At 35.8% G+C, this 19,545-nt stretch overlaps 1 protein-coding gene across 1 annotated transcript; it reads right to left on the reverse strand.

Annotated features, from left to right (window-relative positions):
* Positions 1-350: 350 nt before the first annotated feature.
* LOC307170759 (uncharacterized protein) lies at positions 351-17,866 on the reverse strand. Its single transcript, XM_079892021.1, has 6 exons — positions 17,700-17,866; positions 14,840-15,222; positions 7,691-7,838; positions 7,077-7,167; positions 5,119-5,392; positions 351-889 (listed from the first exon to the last, which is right to left on the reverse strand). The coding sequence occupies exons 2-6, from the start codon at positions 15,018-15,020 to the stop codon at positions 741-743; spliced, it is 843 nt and encodes a 280-aa protein (XP_079748147.1). The 5' UTR covers positions 15,021-15,222; positions 17,700-17,866; the 3' UTR covers positions 351-740.
* Positions 17,867-19,545: the final 1,679 nt, after the last annotated feature.

Raw genomic sequence — 19,545 nt, forward strand, 5'->3', positions numbered from 1 at the left:
ATCTATCTATCTGTCTGTCTGTCTGTCTGTCCGTCCGTCCATCTTGGTATATCTATCTATCTATCTATCTATCTATCTATCTATCTATCTATCTATCTATCTATCTATCTATCTATCTATCTATCTATCTATCTATCTGTCTGTCTGTCTGTCTGTCTGTCTGTCTGTCTGTCCGTCCATCCATCTTGGTATATCTATCTATCTATCTATCTGTCTGTCTGTCCGTCCGTTCATCTTGATCTATCTATCTATCTATCTATCTATCTATCTATCTATCTATCTATCTGCAGAGGACATTAGAGGGCCTGGAACAGCATTCCTGTTTAAATAATTAGCATTCAGTTCTCAAAACCAGTTAAAACCATTTTATTTTATACAATATAACACCGTTATTTACAGCCAGAAAAAAAAGATGAGCCATTATCTATAAAAACATTAACTTTGGTCTTTCTCCACTTAAGGAAACAAAGTTTATATAAAAAACATAAAATAAACAATATCACGTAAAGGCAGTAGAACAAATGTTCCCCTGTAAACAATGTGAAAACTGAAGAGTACTGGTATGAGCTGGGTCATAAAGAGCGTCTGATTTCTGTTCAGCGTCTGTCTCCAGCTGCATCCACACCTGGATCTGCTCATACGCGCAGGTATGTGCAAGTTCTTCTAGTTTTTTAGTCCATTTTGCAGGTTTTTGAATACACAAAAATGTTTTTCAGGTGTGCAGAGTAGCAGTGTTGTGTTTATCGGACGGAGGGGGAGGTCAGTAGGTGAGCTGGCTTGCAGGGGATCGGTGGTTTGACACATGGGGCACTTGTGGTGTTGAAGTTCTTCCTGAGCTGAGCCACACGACTGCCATACGTCAGGCTGCTATCATTTTCTTTCACCACTCCTTTACAGAGACAGAACGAGAAGAAAGATTGCATCATTAGACATGGAAACAAAACTTACTCTGTTGAAAAACCTAGTGAGCTGCCTTGCTGTCTACATGGGCAGCATGCACAATGTTAGCATGTTGCTAAGCTAACAACATGATACATTAAGTGCGAAAAAATACACAACAGGTTAGATTTAATATGGGTAGAATTAGATTGCTACTATTGAGCTGTTATTTTATTAACACACAAACACACACATATGTATAGTTTATAATAATAATATACAGTTTATAGTCCAATTCTCACTGCTAACTAGCTGCTTATTAGCATGCATAATAGGATATTGGCTGTTTATTAGTACTTGTAAAGCACATATTAAAGCCTTATTCTGTGTGACCATATTCTACATCTCTAATCCTACCAAATACCTAAACTGAACAACTACCTAACTAACTATTAATAAGCAGTAATTAGGAGTTCATTGAGGCAAAGTCGTAGTTAATAGTGAGAGTTGGACCCTAAACTAAAGTGTGACCTATATTGTACATAAATATATAATTAAGATTGTTAAAGATAACTTTTTTATTTTTGTAAATTATGTATGTGTGTGTATATATACAGTACACACACATATATTATATAAACAAACTGTCATGTTAGATGTGATTAATCGCTCCGTGCAGGATCGCGGCTATGATCTGGTTCAGAGCCACAAGGACCTCGCGAGAGGTCAAGACTAAGGAAATAATCAAGCAGAAATTCATGATTACGAGACTTTGACTGTCTGTAAATCACTGCTGACTTTAAAAAGCTGTTAGACCCCTGACACAAGCCCGCCGGGGATTATAATACATCCACAGCTGTCTCTCTCTCGATCCTCCTTTCCACCCACTCAAGGCAGGTCTAGAGGTCACAAGAGGGAGAAGCAAGGAGAGTGACAGCAGGCAAAAGAGAAAAAAAGTGAGAGGAAGAAAGTAAAGGACGAAGAGAGTACAAATAACATGAGCGTGAGGAAGAGGGTAAAGGCTATGAGAGTGATGACTCAATTTGAATGTGTTAAACGAGGTGAGACAGGTGGTCGGGGAATAGGTGAAGGGGTGATTGAGGTAGAAGTAGGTAGAAACAGAGAGATGGAGGAGGACGCTCGTGGGGACCGTGGTTGACTTCAGAGACAGATGCCGTGGAGAGCAAGACTCAGAGGAGAGGCCAGGGGAGAACTGTATTTTTAGACTTTCCCTGAGGGGTCTAAGCCTGGAGTTCCACTCCCTTCACGCTTTTCCTGTGAGACCAACTCTGTGCCAGAACTTTTTTTCTACCTCTGCAATGACATGGGGGTCTTTACTATGCCCTCTACATACAGTTTTTTTTTCCTTGTATTCATGTGATGCAACCTTTATTTCTAAGTTGCAAGCAACGACGCGGCACCACAAGACCGTTCCCATAATGACTGAAAATGACTGATCTAACCAGGTGCAATGTGGCAAAGTCATCATCAGCAATAAATACACTGTTCCAGATAATCTAAAATAAATCCAAATAACCTATTCCAATCTGAGAACATTTTAGAGACATTCACACTCACGTTTATGCACTTTAAAAGTTTGAATAAAAACGTAATTTCTCTTTAAAATGTCAGTGAAATGTTTGCAGTTGCCACTCTGACATTTGAGGATATACAAATTGCTGGACAAAAGTTTTTCAATTATCTCAACAGCTTTAAAACTACTGATTTTTATAAAATTTATATGAAAGTTATGCCATTTAGTTATTAAGACACATTTTAAATAGTTTTCTTAGTCTGTTCATTTGTTCGGACAGTTGCACCACCTGACATTTTGGGGGTTTAAGATAAGAAAACTTATTTAAATGTACTAAAAATTAATTAAAACTCAATACGTTTTATAGAATAATGTGATATATGTCATGAATTGATCAAATTAGGAAATATGCACTTGACACAAAATATGCACGTCGTGCCATTGACCCATTTATATATATATATATATATATATATATATACACATAATATTTATACTATATCTACATATTTAAATATTTAATATAAATATGCATATTTTAAAATGTTCTGGTATTTGATGCTTTTATTTAATCGCTTCAAGCAGCATTTTCATGTTTCACACCGCATTGGCAAAAGCTGTCACAGGTTGAAAATAAAAGGTCGCTGTAAACCTAAATCTTAAAGGAATAGAAATAAAATGGAAATAAAAGCTTTTAAATAAAAGATTTAAATTAAATCTTTTCATCATATAAAGCGATCGAGTCTCTAAAGTTTGGACTAAAGCGCTCAATAAGGATTCGTATTAAACTTTTAACTTTTTGAAGCGTCAAAGTGGTAGTTGCGTAGCTGTCAATGGAGGGACAGAAATCTCTAATTTCATCAAAAAAGATCTTCATATTTAGTTTCGAAGATGAACAAATTCATCTTTGGGATGACATGAGGGTGAGTAATTACAGAATTTTCATTTTTGGGTGAACTATCCCTTTAAATGAATGATTTTCGGACACTTGGAAAAATGTATGACGTCGAGATCGTGACGCAAGCGGTAGGCTACTACGTGCAAAAACTAGATCGCTCTTACCCAACGGCTCTGGCTCTAACTAGACAGCTGTACTGATTATAATGGGGAGCAGTCTAGTTTTGTCACGTCTCTCTCTTTCCCTCTCACGAGTTGAGCCGTGGTTCCTGTTGATGTTTCTCTGGCCGTTCCCTGCAGCCGTGACCCCCTGACTGCGTTTGCTGTCGCCATGGAAACGTAGGATAAGTGCAAATTCCCGCTCCAGCGCACACGTATGCGCGCGCGCGCACAGATTGAGCCACACACAAACCCACACTCAATTCATCATGTATCCACTTTAACAACAACAACAACAAAAAACTTACTATGTAAGTGCAATATTACGACACAAACAACACCTGACCAACATCTGACCTCCCAAGCTGAAAGTCAGGCAACAGTTACAGGTACGTTAATATGTTGGAATCCTGTAAACTCGTGTTTGTTTTCTGTTTCTAAAGAAGTTTGGTTGTAGTTTTTGTGTTGGTCTGTAAACAAAGCATCATTTTAGTACGCAAACACCAGCGCAAAGTTGCCTGTTTTTGAATATTAGCCGCAGCTGGTAAACAAAGGAAAGTGTTGCAGTGACTGGTGTGTCCTGCAGGTGGCGCACGCGGGCCTTGGCTTACAGGCTCGCTGTTGGTTGTGCTAATGATACTAGAAGTCCACTAGATGGCGCTTGCTGTTCGTTTAAACTTTACATTGACTACAACATGAAAGTCCCTTTTTTAAATGTAGATCGTTAATTCCCAGGTTATCTTTTCATTTTCTGATATATTTAAAAAAAAAAAAAAAAAAAATGTGTATAATGTTTATAGTTTAAGTTTGGAAACTTTCTTTTTTAATGTTTTTGAAAGAAGTCTCTTCTGCTCATCAAGGCTGCATTTATTTAATTAAAATACAGAAAAAAACCCCAGTAATATTTTGAAATATTATTACAATTTTAAATAATGTTTTTCTATTTTAATATACTATAAAATATAATTTATTTCTGTAATGTGAATCTGAATTTTCAGCATCATTAATCCAGTCTTCTGTGGCATGCCAATTTGATGCTCAGTTATTATCAGTGTTGGAAACAGCTGCTTGCTTAATATTATTTTGGAACCTGTGATACTTTTTTCAGGATTCATTGATGAATAAAAAGTTAAAAAGAACAGCATTTATTTATGATATCAATTTAACACATCCTTGGAAAATAAAAGTATTAATTTCTCTTAAAAAAAGAAAGAAAAAAAAATCACTGACGCATATGTGTGTGTGTGTCTTATTAATTTTAAAATATTGTATATTAGTTTACATTTTATAAATAATGTTTATTCAATGTTCATAGAAAGCTGAAAAATTACAAAATGTATTTAGACATGTCTTAAATATTGGTCACAAACCTCATAGAAAATGCATTAAACAATGAAAAATTACAATCTTTATAGAAAATAAATAGGCCTAGATAATAAAAGAACTCAAATAAGTTTAGTTTGACCTCCTGGGAATCGAAAACCAATATCCTAACCTATCCATCCACTGCGATTGTTATTATATCAGATGCAGATAAATGTTAATAATGTTGTGCTGTGCTTTCAGTTTGGCTTGTTCTACGGTGTTTTTGTGGTTGATTGTTGAAATAATACCGTGCATTAATTCAGACTCTCCTTCAGTGCTCTTACCTTTGTCTGGTGTGGGTGTGTCCAGTGGGCGTGTCTGGTTGCTGATTGACAGCTGCTCTTTCATTGCTCTGTGCAGTCGAATCTCTCTCAGTCTGTCTGCTACTGTTGTCTCGCTGTTGCTCGTGTGTGATCTGTAAAGGCCCGTGTCCTCCTCCGCACTGCCTGAGTCTGAGTCGTCTGTTTGGCCCCTGCTGTCGTCAGCTGACTGATCAGAACCGCTGTCCTGCTTTGACTCATCTGAGACCGGTGGAGAATCGCTGAGCTCCTCTGCTTTCTGGGGCAGATTGAATGAAACTCATTTGTAAACACTTATAAAATCGGAGTCGACAAATTCAGAGACACAAACAGAGGAGAAGGAGTATTGTTGTGTGTGTGTGTATTCCCTCTGGCACTGTGGCACTGATGCCATCTGATACCGTTTAATTCTCTGCCCAGGCTCTAAACCATCTGCTCAGGGGAGCTTGGCCAGTCCAACTACACACACCCATCCTCTTATTATTATTGCTGCTCTTATTATTAATATCACACACACACACATACACGTATATGTGCATCTTCTCACATTAATGCACATTCATATGTCAAATCACATTAGTGCTCACTCAGTTGAACACATACCGATCATTCACACTCACGTCACACATAGCTGGGGACTTTCCACTGATGTCTATTGTTTCAAGCTAATGCTATTCATGTCCTTTATTCTAACCCTGTGCTTCTCATCTGGTGATTTGTGACCTAAAAGTGTGAAACCAGTTTTTTGGAGGGCCCTTGGACATTACAGGTCATGCAAATTTATAAGGAGTCAAATTAGACGGATGTCAACAGGGACAGGTTGTGACATGATCCTCAAAAATACACAGAGTAAAAGAAAATCCGACTCATTAAATACAATAAATCTGATTATTTTTTTAAATGGTCAGTTTTACTATTCAGTATGGAAGCTTGTTTCTGCCACAGAATAAATAATAAAAAAGTGAATTGCGACTTATTAATCGGAATTGTGTGATAAAAACTCACAATTGTGTGAGTTATTAAAGGGATAGTTCACTTTGAAATTAAATTTTGGTATGTTTTAGCTTACCTCAAGGGCATCCAAGATGTAGGTGTCTTTTTTTCCGCAGTAGTTTCAATTTTGATATGTTTAAGTCAAACCGTTCTTGTCTGTCAGTCATTTAATGCAGGTCTGTGGTCACTGTCTCAAAGAGCATGCACAGAGTCCAAATGAAACCATTCCCCATCGTCCAAATTAAACAATTCCCCATCGTAAGTACACATTGATGGCCTAAGACACGAAACGAGCGGTTTGTGTGAGAAAACGAACAGTATTTATATCGTTTTTAACTCTTGTACACAGCCACGTCCAAGTGATCTGAGGGCGCTCGCGCATCCTGGTGTGTGACGTGTACGCAGACTGGTGCATAGATATATATACACTAGATGTCGCCGGAACGAATTCATTGGAACGAATGCCGTAGGCAAGGCGTTTAATTTGGACTCTGTGCATGCTCTTTGAGACAGTGACCACAGACCTCCATTAAATGACTGAGAGACAAGAACAGTTTGACCTAAAAATATCAAAATTGAAACTACTGCGGAAACAAAGACACCTACATCTTGGAAGCCCTTGAGGTAAGCTAAAACATACCAAAATTTAATTTCAAAGTGAACTATCCCTTTAAGTCAGAATTGTGAGATATAAACTCGCAATTCAGAGAAAAACGTCAGTCTTTTTTCCTCAGAATTGAACTTGCAATTGTAAGTTTAGGCCCATATCTCACAATTTTGAGAAAAAAGTCAGAATTGTGTGATAAAAATTCGCAATTAACTTTTTTACATGTTTTTTTTAATTCAGTTGAGAAGCACTGTCCTAACAGTAGGCCTACCCTAATTTTTTTTACATTTTATAAATACATTATTTAGTACACACACACACACACACACACACACACACACACCTTGAGCAGTAGCTGGATCCCTGGTTCTGGGCTGATTTGTTGTGCTCTGTTGGGTTTGGTCAAGCTGCTCTTCACAGATTCTGCTTTTGCTCTGTGAACAAAGAAAAACACACATTTAGCTCTGATTTGAATATTTGTATTACTATTAATTACAACAATAGAACATTTACAGAACCTTTTCTGTCAGGCGTATACAGAACCTTTTAGAGGTCACCATCGTCATTGTTTTGGATTTAGTTTTTATGAATTAGTTTTAATCCACTTTTATTTGAATTAAACAAGCAGCTCGAAACATGCTTTATCTGTAAAATAGCTTGTTGGACATGAAAGTAGGCTATTTAAGACATCTCTCCATATAAAACCTTTTTTAGGATCCTTAATTTAGTCAAGAACCCTATGGGTCTATATATATATTGTAACAGTGATATTATCATTTTTTGTAGACCATATTTTTAACTGCCGTTTGTTAGTTAGTGTGTACTTCTTCCTGCTGATATTATTGAGGTTTATAGCTCTTTGAAATACTTGACTCTGATTGGTCTGTTGTGGTATTCATAATCCCTTCAACAGTATATTTGTGCCTGCTGATATTCTTGCGGTAGAGGGCGTTGTACCTGTTGATATTGTTAGGGTTGGCTGCTGTCTTGTCCCTCAGCTCAGACAGGATGAGTTTTGGAGATTTGAGCTCATCCGATTCTCCGATAATACACACATGCACGTCGCCGTCACTGCCCAGCCGCCAGCTCACACTTTTACAAGGGCCTGAGGACAAAATGATGTACATGTCAAGAAAATCAATATCTGAGAAGCAGTAAATAAATGAGCAACACAGAAACTAAGCTACAAAGACTAAAAGATGCACAACAGTTCACATTTAGTCCCTTTATTGCTTTTTGAACACACATATGGGTATTTTTGAGGTTTAATAGTTTGTAATCTTCTTTTCTCAACCCAAAGGACCAAGGTTTGGAATGACCAGCGTAAAGCATATTTCTTTTAAAATCGTATTTTTCCACAATATTTTTTTGGGGGAACACTAACAGATGGCTTTCTACAGGCATTGATGCTAACCAGCCAAACCCTGATCCCTTGATTTCCATGATTACAGTGTGTAGCGTGTCCGTTTCACAGACAGAGGGCGCTGTGACATTGAGTGAAATTGATCCTGTATACTGTAGGTCATCCACTCCGGTTTAGAAGTGTGTTAATGTCATTCAGTGTGTAGATGCAAATGCCAGTGTTCGTCATGATTGTATTATCACCTTACAGACACTTGCACCAACTCACTAAAGCTCTGACTCTTTCCCAGTCACCCTCATCATTATTTCAGTGTGATTTAACCTTCTCAGATTGCACGAAATGTTTGAAGGCATGAAATGAAGTGTGATCAACTGAAATGTGGTGCTTACGTAATACTGCAGGCACACAAAGAGGATCCTTGTGCGGATCATATGGGACCGTAGTTCAACTAACTACATAATCTAAAAGTACATTGTAATACCACAGAGATCGCTGTGGGAATTAGACAGAACAATGTCAAGAATTTCCAAGCGTGAACAGTTTGTTCCAGCAGGGGACGATCTGTTTTACTTTTTCCTTTCTTTTGCATGCACGCAAGAGAACCTAACACCCTTCAGCTTCTTCAGAAAGGGTTACGTAAAGAACCAGTTCTCCAGGTTGACAGTCTAAGACGAGGCAGATCAGATGCTTCACGTCCATACAAGGATGGATTTAGAGAAGGTTTCTGTTAGAAATCTCAGAAATGTTCAGTATGTGCAGCTGAAACTATGCAAGTTAGATAATATAAAACTGGCACACATCTTTAGGACGTGTTTTTGCATGCTAATGGTTAGATCTGTCTGTGTGTGTGTGTTTATTTGTGTGTTTGTGTTGCTTGTTGCCTAGGTTGCTGTGTTCACCCATGCCGCTCAAAACAAGGTGTTTGTATTTGAGAAGTGATGTAACAGGATGATGATAAATATGTTTTCTTGAGGAGTGTTTCTTCACTTTTGCCCAGGGCTTAATGCGGCCAGAGAGATTAGAGCTGCACCAAGTAAAAGGAACATAACCCATCAATAGTTGAGCTTTTGTGTAATAAAACGTACAAATAAAAGTCAATACACCCTCCAACATTTGAGGAGAAGTTACTGCTCCAACATTAGCTTGGAAGTTACTTTTTCTAATCTCTTTTCTTTGTCTATTGTTGTCATCATTTATCCTCAAGCCGTTCCAAACCTGTATGTCAAATATGTCTCAGTGTTTACAATCTTTTGTGTTCCACAGAAGAAAGAAAATCATACAGGTTTGGAACGACTTGACGGCGAGTAAATGATCACATGACAGATTTACATTTTTGTGTAAATTGTCCTTTTAAACTGCTTAAAATAGGCAGAAATGAGATTCTTGTTGACAGGGGGCCTCAGAAAACTCATAAAGGGGCCTCAAGATGGTATGAAATAATTTAAAGTAAGACAAAACAAGCATTAAGTTAACTTAAAACTACAAAAAAATAAAGATATTTTTATTTTAAATCCTCTTCGATGAACCGGGATTTCCAGAGTTTTGAAAAACCTACATAAGGAAGCCTAATTATTAAAAGTGTGATTTCAAGATTGGGAAAAGTTATATAAATAATGAGATCCTCTAACTCCTTGGTCATTTTTTATCAATTTTATAAACATACATTTATTTATTTATGCCAAGCTCTAAAATATTTTATCAGGTAGATATTTTGCAAGTAAAAAATATGTTTTAAAATCCTTATAAATCACTAACTGCTGGAAAGGTTAGGTCTTCCAGTGTTGTTGTGTGGACAGTGAGACAAAAAGGTGAGAAAACATGCATAACATATTATATTTTGACTTTGATTGCATGCTGTGCAATGTGACTTGGCAAATAAGAGCACGGTTTGAGATGTTGTTGAGATCATTTCTGAAACAAATGTGAGACTGTACTGAAAGAAAACTAGACTAAAGTGACTGTCACATTAGATTTTATGTTCCTTTCACTTCCAATAATACATATGTGTATGCGAGATCGTAAATGCAAGCATATGCTCATACAAACACTCAGGTTTGATGAACTCTGAACTTGCACTGCAGAAATACATCCAACCAATTGATGATCTACATTTCACAGATTGACTTAATTGATGAAAACCAAACAGGGAGGAAATGTTTTTTAAGTGTTTAAAGTGTCGCTATAGTAGATTGTGTATGTCCTGGAGTGTGACATCACATCCTGTTGCTAATATTCATTGACATGTATGAGATGTATTTCCATAGGCTTAAGTCTAGAACACACCTCTAAATCTCCATTTGCTCTCCATTTAATCTCAGTGCTGTCTAAGAGGCCTCATTGTGGGCAGCGAAAGAGTCTCAGGTACAAAGTTCCAGCAATAGCTCGTAGTTTTGTGTGTTTGTGTACAGAAACAACTGCCAACAGAAACTTCAACAACATTATTTATCTCGACTACCGCTGACGCAGAGCTGACACACAGTATCAGCTGAGACGACTGAAACCAGCCACAAAGTGTTGAGCGAGAGAAAGAGAGACACAGCTGCGTTTCACAATGCTGCCATTGACATGAACTGTGAACCCTGCCATGTGCGTCCGCGGAGGGAAAAGCTAAAGAGCACAGAAAGAGATTTGACTGTGTTCATGTCACACTGGAGTAAATTAATGAGAGTGCGGCTCGCTTTTGTGAAGAGACTAAACACACATCACAAAGGCCTTGTGTCACATGTAGCCCATGTGACGTGACGAGATGAGAAACTGAAGCTGGAGGAGAAAACCAGAGCTATTGATAGGAACGCTTACGAGGACATTAACATCCCCAAGCAAATGTTCTTTTAACTCTCCATTCCTGTTGGGTTGGATTCCATCGTCATCAACACGTGAACATGGATGTTTTTTTCCCAGCCTGAGATCTTGGCTTCAAGTTCACACAGATGTTACAAGCATCTGATGTTTATCTGGTGTATATTTATGCAGAGTTACGCAAATTTTTGTTGTCAAGAGTTTTTCCTACAAAAGCTGTCACTGTGGCGGTACCTTTTCAAAAGGTACACCTTTGTACCTAAAGAGTGCATATTAGTCCCTCGAAGGTACATATTGGTACCAAAAGTGTACATATTACACTGAAAAAAATGATTCATTGACTTAGTTGAATTTACTAAAAAAAATTATGTTAATTGGTTCCACATAATTAATTTTAGCTACATTTAAACAAATGCATTACGTTGAACTAAGTTCAACGTAATGCATTTGTTTAAATGTAGCTAAAATCAATTGTGTGGAACCACTTACGATAAAAACATTTAGTAAATTCAATGAATTTACTGAAATCATTGAATTTACTAAAAAAAATTATCGTAAGTGGTTCCACACAATTGATTTTAGCTACATTTAAACAAATGCATTAAGCTGAACTTAGTTCAACGTAATGCATTTGTTTAAATGTAGCTAAAATCAATTAAGTGGATCCAATTAACATAATTTTTTTTAGTAAATTCAACTAGTCAATGAATCATTTTTTTCAGTGATATACTATAGTACCTAAATGATACATATTACACTTTTGAAGGGTACTGTCCCAGTGACAGCTTTTGTACCTTTTTTTCTGAGAGTGTACTCTCATTTGCTAACCATATTATTGGCCTCTATTTTTACTCTCTTCACTATTCCAGGTTGCTCTGTTTTCGCATGTCTTCCGTTTCCCGAAAACATTCCATTCCCAAATGTCTTGTAAAACACATCCTCAGGCTTTAAAGCGTTAGAAAGCCCTCAAATGTTTAGAGGAATTTACGTCGACCGGTCCCCTGAGGCATTACAGGGGTTAGATCCTAAAAAAGGCTCAGCTACTTGAATGCTGATGCTGTGGAGATAAACAGTGAGTGAGTGTTGAGTTGAGGTGCAAGGCCAGTGTTGAAAAGCTGGAATTTGTGTCCGGTTTCGCCCCTGCAGCTGCAGGATGTCTTTGCGGTTATGTTATGTGACTCTTTTGGGTCACTTAATTTCCTTTGGCCTTAAAAATATGTGATCACCTCAAATTACTTTACATCATTTTGCATAGGTGTTGATTTTCCTGTTAAGTCAGTGAGGGCGTGTTTGCTGTACTTGTGTAAAAGGCTAAGTAGAGATTTAAGGAAAGTGATTCGTTTTCTGATTGGCTAGGTTCACACAGCAAGGGGTGATCTCACTAAATCAGGCTCTAAACGTGTTGAAATGCACTGTCGGTACACCATTTTGTTTTGAAAGTAACTAATACGTTTATTCAGTGACAGTAAAGACATTTATAATGCTATTTCAAATAAATGCTGTTCTTTTGAGCTTTCTATTCAACATAGAATCCTGAAAAAAATGTATCATGGTTTCTACAAAAATATTAAGCAGCACTGTTTTCAACATTAATTCTTGAAACTTGTTTAAAAAACATCGAGGGTTAGTGTAAATCATTGTAATTTGTTTCAGCACCACTTTCTATGTAAATTAAGCTCTTTATTATGTGGCTATTTCACCAAACTCAGTGTTGTTAGCTTGATTTAAACTTTGTGCTAATTCTGTTAAAGCAAGGACAGTGGATGGTGAATACATTTTTAAAAAGACACCTTTATGGAAATTTTCTAGCTTTTTTAAGGAATTTTTAACATTTTAAATAAATAATTTAGGCATCTACGGCTCTGTTAATGGCGCACATTAACTTAATTTCACTCTGAAAATATATAATATATAAATTACATAATCTTTTAAATTTTAAAAGTGTTTGCTCTTTTTGAGCTTTCTGACAGGGTAAGACAATTGGAGACATGCGTCCTTTTAATGGAATATATTTTATTATAAACCCTAACCTAAAAAATATAAAGGTAATAACTGTATGTGGACTATTACACAAAATATTGAAAAATCAATCTAGAAACCTTAGATGTTTCTGACCGGCTGTAATAAAATGTGAAAATCAAATGAAAATATAATTGGAGGAAGATTAGGAAACCCATTATTAATGATTATTATTAGTTATTATTATTGTTAGTTATTAATTATTATAAAAAGAAACAATATAATACAAATATTTCAATTAATTTGCTTTTAAAAATGTTGTTATGTAAAGCGATTGTCTCTTTAATACCTGAGCTGTGTGTGAACACCAGTGTATTTCTCTCCTAACAGAACTGAACTGCTTGTAGCCGTATTCACTAGAATCACTCTTCAAAAGTTTCTCCATGGTTCAATTCAACTATTGAAATGCGTCATCGGAACAAAAAGAAATATTGTTGCCTCATACGCTCAATATGTATCCGAGTGGGTCTGTGAGGTCAAATTATAATGTCATACACAAAAGAATGATTAATTAATAACAAACACTCTGACCTTTCACCTGTCTTTGTTTCTTTTCTTTTTTTTAAGATCAAATTAAAAACACAATGGTAAACCTCATAAAAATGTATATTGACTATTGATGATTAAAAAATTCATCACTTTTATATGTGTGAAAACAGATTTTTTTGACATGTTTGTAATTTTGTAAAACAAGCAGAAGTCAGTGACATCTGTTGACCTCTGAATCCGTTCAGGTATATATTGAGCATTTGATGCGGAAACTTTTCTTTTTGTTTTCCGATGACGCATTTCAGTTTTGAGCAGTTTGAGACACTCAGATCTTATCTGAAGCTCTAGAGAAGTCATACTTGAGATTACAATACTCTTAATCTCACTACTGTCTTGGAGAATCTATTCTTATATTACAGCGATTCTCATTATGTTTCTCTTCCCTGTGGGGGTTAAAGAAGATATTTTGGTTAAAATGTTCCTCTGAGCAGCTGTAAGTTTTAATGTTTTTTGTCGGGTTTGTGATCTAGACTGCTGTTGAATAGCAGTCTGTTTTATGCCAGATCTCTGTGTGTTTTTCCTTTCTCTGTTGACTTTAGCTAAATGCACATCTATATTTCTCTCCATCATTCACTTTATTTAGTTGTTTCTCATTTAATAGCTCCATCTCTGTTGCTACAGCATTTCAGTCCTCAAGACTCTCTTTTCTTTATTTCTCTCTGCAAGAAATTAATCCTACTTCTCTACCATTTCTCAAACAAAGAGCCTCTCTGTATTCAAAAGCAATCATGCACCAGGTCAGACATGTTTAATACCTGAACTGTGTGTGAACACCAGTGTATTTCTCTCTCCTAACAGAACTGAACTGCTGTGTGAATGTAGCCGTATTCACCAGAATCACTCTTCTAAAGGGTTCAGTTTAACTGTTGAAACGTGTTGTAGGCATTAAAGAAAACTTATTTAGTTTCATATTTATGGTTTAATATTATAACTTTGGTTTAATTTAATCTTTGTTGAATATGAAAGTGAATGTATTGATATGTTGGGAGACATTGAGTGGGTCAGACGTGATTTTTGAAGTTTAGAAAGCCTTTTTTGTTTTTTAAAGTGAAATACGTTTTGTGTACATTTTAGATTTCAATCAATGTTTCATCAACTAATTGTCTGAGAAGCTAACCAAGAACTCGGAGTAAAGGCCGAAACAAAACACGTCATCGGAACAAAAGAAAGATTACCGCCTCATACGCCCAATGTATATATATATATCCATCTGGGTCTGTGAGGTCCAATATGATGCCACACACAAAAGAATGTGTTATTAACGACAAACACTGTCAAAGTCACACAAAAGCATATTCAGCTGTTCTGTAAATAGTTTTGTCTCCTCACAGAATGACAGATGTGGCAGTATTTTTAGAAAGGGTGTAAGTTCATACCTTTCTTTTGCCGGAGCTTTTCCTTTTTTATCCCCTCCTTGCCATCCTTCTCTTCCCGCTCCTTCCAGCGCCTGACTTGTTCCTCTCTCATTTTGAAGAACAAGATCTTCTTCTGTTCGTCATTCAGAGCCTCCAGTACATCAGGGTCTATGTACATGTCAGCTAGGATTTGCTGCAGCATGTTGGTTCTGTATGTGTGTTGTAGGCTTTTGAATAAGTGTGCTGGTATACAAAATCGCTCGCTGAAGAGTCCAGCTTCTTTTTTTTGGAATTCTTATCGCCCTTTCCTCAAACAAAAGCTCCCTCTATCTTTCAGAGATTGGCATTTTAGATCCTCCTGCCGAGTTCGTTCTTGTCCCACACTCTGGCCATGTGATTCCAGTCTGAAAGAGAGGGAGAGAAATGGGAGGAGGTAACGAAAAGAAAGATCCATTACAGCATCTGTTGCCATTTTTTGTTCAGCCCCTCTTTATGGGCGACTCTTTATATCTCTGCATTAGTTCATCCTGATTTCATTAGTAAAACAATTAAGCTTCCCACTCTAATTTCCTGTTTCTGAAGCGAGCAGAGAGCAGATTTATTTCACTTTAGTCAGGCTTAATGGAGCTCTCAGATGTTGCTGTTTTGTTTTGAGAGGAGTTTTTTTCTTGAAAGATCATGATAATAAATTCATATTGATCCACGGGAAAGAAAAATCCCAAATGAGATCTCTGAATATCTCAGTTATTAAGCAGCAATGTGGAAAATAATTTTTTGCCTCTTGCTCAGTTTGATTAATTCAAATGAGCTAAAGTTTATTTTTTTATTTTTTTTACATTTTGTCACAACTTAATTTAATTGTTCAATCAACCTAATATATTTAAAACTGAACTTTATGCAATTAATTTGTGTTAAAACTAGATGAACCAACTAGGCAGTAGATCTGTAGTTCCCAGCATGCTTTGCAAGGGACTGAATTAGAAGAGTAAATTTAGGGATTTAAGTGTTATTTTATGTATTTTTCAGTTAAGGGAAATATTTTGTCATGTTAGTGTTTAATGTTCGGTTATGTTAGATGTTTAGAGGAGTTTCTGTAATGTTTTTGAATTTTGTGGTTACCATTATGCAGATGAGTGGCACCTGTCAACACTGACACCAGTCTTTTCTTATTTGTTCATTATATAGCTACATTATGTATAATAATGAATTAAACTGATTGTTTGAACATAAGAAAATCTCAGTAAATTAATATCCACATCAAGTTGAACCAACATAAAAAAGTTTTAGTTAAGTTAAACATGCTAGAGTAGCCTATTAAACCAACCAACCAACCAACATAAACCAACTAAATTGTGTTGACCCAACTAAACTAAATTAAATTGTGTGTAAAAACTTTCTTTAATTACATTAAGTAAAGGTAATGAATTCATTTTTGAGTGTATCTAGATTCTCGTTTTGTCCCAGAAGTATCTTTTAAACCTCAATTCATACAAAATGACTTGAATATGCTTCTGTAATGATGAATAAGTTTTTAATTCCTGAATAAAAACAATTTATACACCACCAAAGCATTTATACACCAAATAAATGTCAGTGTGTGTGGCAAGACCATGCAACATGCAAGTTTTGTCATGTGACAGGAAAATCATAAAACAAAGTAAACCCCTATAAAATAAATCACCTATTTTTTTTTATTTTTTTTTTGAAGATCAAATGAAGTAACCCTGAGAAATATTGTTGGTATTGATGATTTAAAAATGAATAAAATAAAAATAAAAATGTTTGAGTCATTTTGTAAAACAAGCAGAAGTCAGTGACTGATCATAATTGAATTGTGAACCCATTTAGTGTTGAATCTATGGAGTGTCTTCTGAACACTAATTGTAGTGAGCGGTGCAGTTTGAGACACTGTTGAGATCTTATCTGAAGCTCTAGTGGTCATACTTGAGATTACTACTCTCTATTAATCTCACTGCTGTCTATGAGAAGTGCTTCACATATTACAGCGATTCTCATTGTGCTTTTCTTCCCTGTGGGGGTTCCTCTGAGCAGCTGTGGGTTTTGATGTTTTAGGGTTTGTGATCCAGAATAGCAGTCTGTTTTATGCCAGATCTCTGTGTTTTTCCTTTCTCTGTTGACTTGAGCTAAATGCACATCTATATTTCTCTCCATCATTCACTTTATTTAGTTGTTTCTCATTCAGTAGCTCCATCTCTGTTGCTGTTTACACAGATTATACATTTCAGTCCTTAAAACTCTCTCTCTCTCTTTATTTCTCTCTGCCAGAAATTAATCCTACTTCATTTCTCAAACAAAGAGCCTCTCTGTATTCAAAACCAATCATGCACCAGGTCAGACATGTTTCCACACCAAACAACTAACAAAGCCATTCAAAACAGACAAAGAAGCAATAAATTAATAAACATCTGTGCTTTTTAATTAGAGTGATATGGAGCGAGCACAGCAACTTTGAGTTTACTCAAGCAAAACCAACAATCTGAGCATGAAAGGTTAGAATGCAGCTGAAATAACATGTTAAAACTGTGATGATGCATTAGAGAAGACTTTGAATTCGGGAATGTTAAGGATAGACTAAAGACACAGCCAGAGACCGAGACGTTTACACAAAGACTCACGACACAAAAGACTGGAAGTTGGCAAAAGAGCAACTAAAAGAAACAAAGCAAGAGAGAAAGCAGCCGTTAGACAGATCAGGAGCTCTGTAACTCTGCCAAAACTGTGTGATCTGTTCCTCAGCAGCACATGAGAAAGAGAGAGATGAGACGGAGAGATCGAGAGAAAGAGAGAATGAAAAAGCTGTGGACAAAGAGAGTGCTGATGAAGTCTGCTGAGAAAGAGAGAAAAGTGAACTAGTACTCACATTCTGAGCTGGAGGAGTGTGCAGTGGAGTTCTGTGAGTGAAACAGGCAGCAGCATGTGTGTGTGTGCGTGTGTGTGTGTGAGAGTGTGTTTCTTTCTCTCGCCTGCTTTTGTATTTGAGTGCACTCACGGTGTGACATCATTGCATTCTTTCTCCCTCCCTCTCTCAGACTTCCTCACTCCCGCTCTCCTTCCTTGTCTCCTCCCTCTCTCTCTCTGTTTCAGTGGGCTTCATTGGCATAACAAAAACAGCTACATTTGAATTGCCAAATCACCAGACTGTTAGACTGATGTTGATACTGAGAATGGTGACAATTTACAGTGTATAGTTCAGTTGGTTAACCATTGCATTACGTATCATGAACTATGAAAAACAATCTTTAATGTTAATTAATAAATATACATATGAAGAGTTCAGATGCAAAAGCCTCTAAGTGCCATCTGAAATTTTCTTCTAGAATGATAAGTTTTATCAAGCTTGTATATTTAAGTTCAGTAATTTCACTTAAATGACAATTAATAGGTAATTTTCATTGCCATTTAAGTAAAATTACTGAAATTAAATATACGAGCTTGATTAAAATGGTCATAGAAGAAAATTTTAGATGGCACTTAGAGGCTTTTGGATCTGAACTCTTCATTATGTTTTTTGTTAATTCAGATTTGTTCATATTACTCATATTTTTTAATTTAATGTTAACTTATACAACTTATAATAGTATAAATATTAGAAATATTAACAATGCAGTAGTATTTGTAGAATACTAATATGTTTTATGTTTGCTAAAGCATTTACTAATGTTAACATATGAAACCTTGGTGTGAAGATCTAGATCTATTATGTTAATGGTACAATATATACAAAAAATTACTAGAATCATTTTCTTAACATGTTTTTAATGTCTCATAGTAATTTTGCATTTTTTTGGGTGGGGGACTTAAAGACAAAAATTACTAGGTTGTCTAACTTCTGCGAAATTAGTCATATTTACTAAAAATAAGCACTTAATCAATTTAGTTTAAAATATATTATTCATAATATATTAATAATATTATTAATAATTTACAAATACAATATTTACAAAAAAACATGAATCTGTTTAAATCGTATCACATATTTTGGCATTTTTATGAATCGGCACATTTGTTCACGGTCAAATAAAAAAAAGTCTTGCTATTCATGACTGATTTTCATTGTAAGTTGACCATATATGTTTGAAAACTTTTTTTTCTAAATATAAATCATATGAAAACTTTTTTTTCTAAATATAAATCATCATTTTGTGGGCGTCAGCAGACGTAAATGAGTATTTACAGAGCAGTCAAATATGCTTTTGTGTCTCTGACAGCAGGTCACTGTGTTTTTACTAGTTCCACATGCTTTTGTGTGTGTTACATCATTGAACGTTGACAACGCAGAACCCAATTAGCTATTTTTTTGACAGTTTGACGTAAAAACTTTTTTTTTTTTTTTTCATGACGCATTTCAGTAGTTGAATTGAAGCCTATGGAGTGTCTTCTGAACACTGATTGTAGTGAGCGGCACAGTTTGAGACACTGTTGAGATCTTATCTGAAGCTCTAGTGGAGTCACATCTGAGATTACTACTCTCTATTTAATGATTGATATATTACAGTGATTCTCTTTGTGATTCATCTTTCCGGCGGGGGTTTCTTCCAACTAAAAAAAAAAAAAAAATTTATTCATGATTCAAAAGTGCTTGTTATATTTGGAAAGAAATATTTTAAAATTAAAAAAAATTTTTTTTAATTGTTTTATCAAAATAATGATTAAGTATAATGCAGTGAAAGTATTTTAGCATTTCCCCCTAATGGTTACACTAGACA

The sequence above is a fragment of the Squalius cephalus genome (genome assembly GCF_949319135.1).
Source record: "Squalius cephalus genome assembly, chromosome: 14".
Lineage (NCBI taxonomy): Eukaryota > Metazoa > Chordata > Actinopteri > Cypriniformes > Leuciscidae > Squalius > Squalius cephalus.

Bases quoted from the DNA above. Each gene is read 5' to 3' on its own strand.
- LOC307170759 (XM_079892021.1), bottom strand. From the start codon at position 15,020: ATGCTGCAGCAAATCCTAGCTGACATGTACATAGACCCTGATGTACTG. The intron at 7,839-14,839 runs GTATGAACTTAC...TTTTGTCCTCAG, and splicing joins AAAGCTCCGGCAAAAGAAAG to GCCCTTGTAAAAGTGTGAGC. The intron at 890-5,118 runs GTAAGAGCACTG...GTCTCTGTAAAG, and splicing joins CACACCCACACCAGACAAAG to GAGTGGTGAAAGAAAATGAT.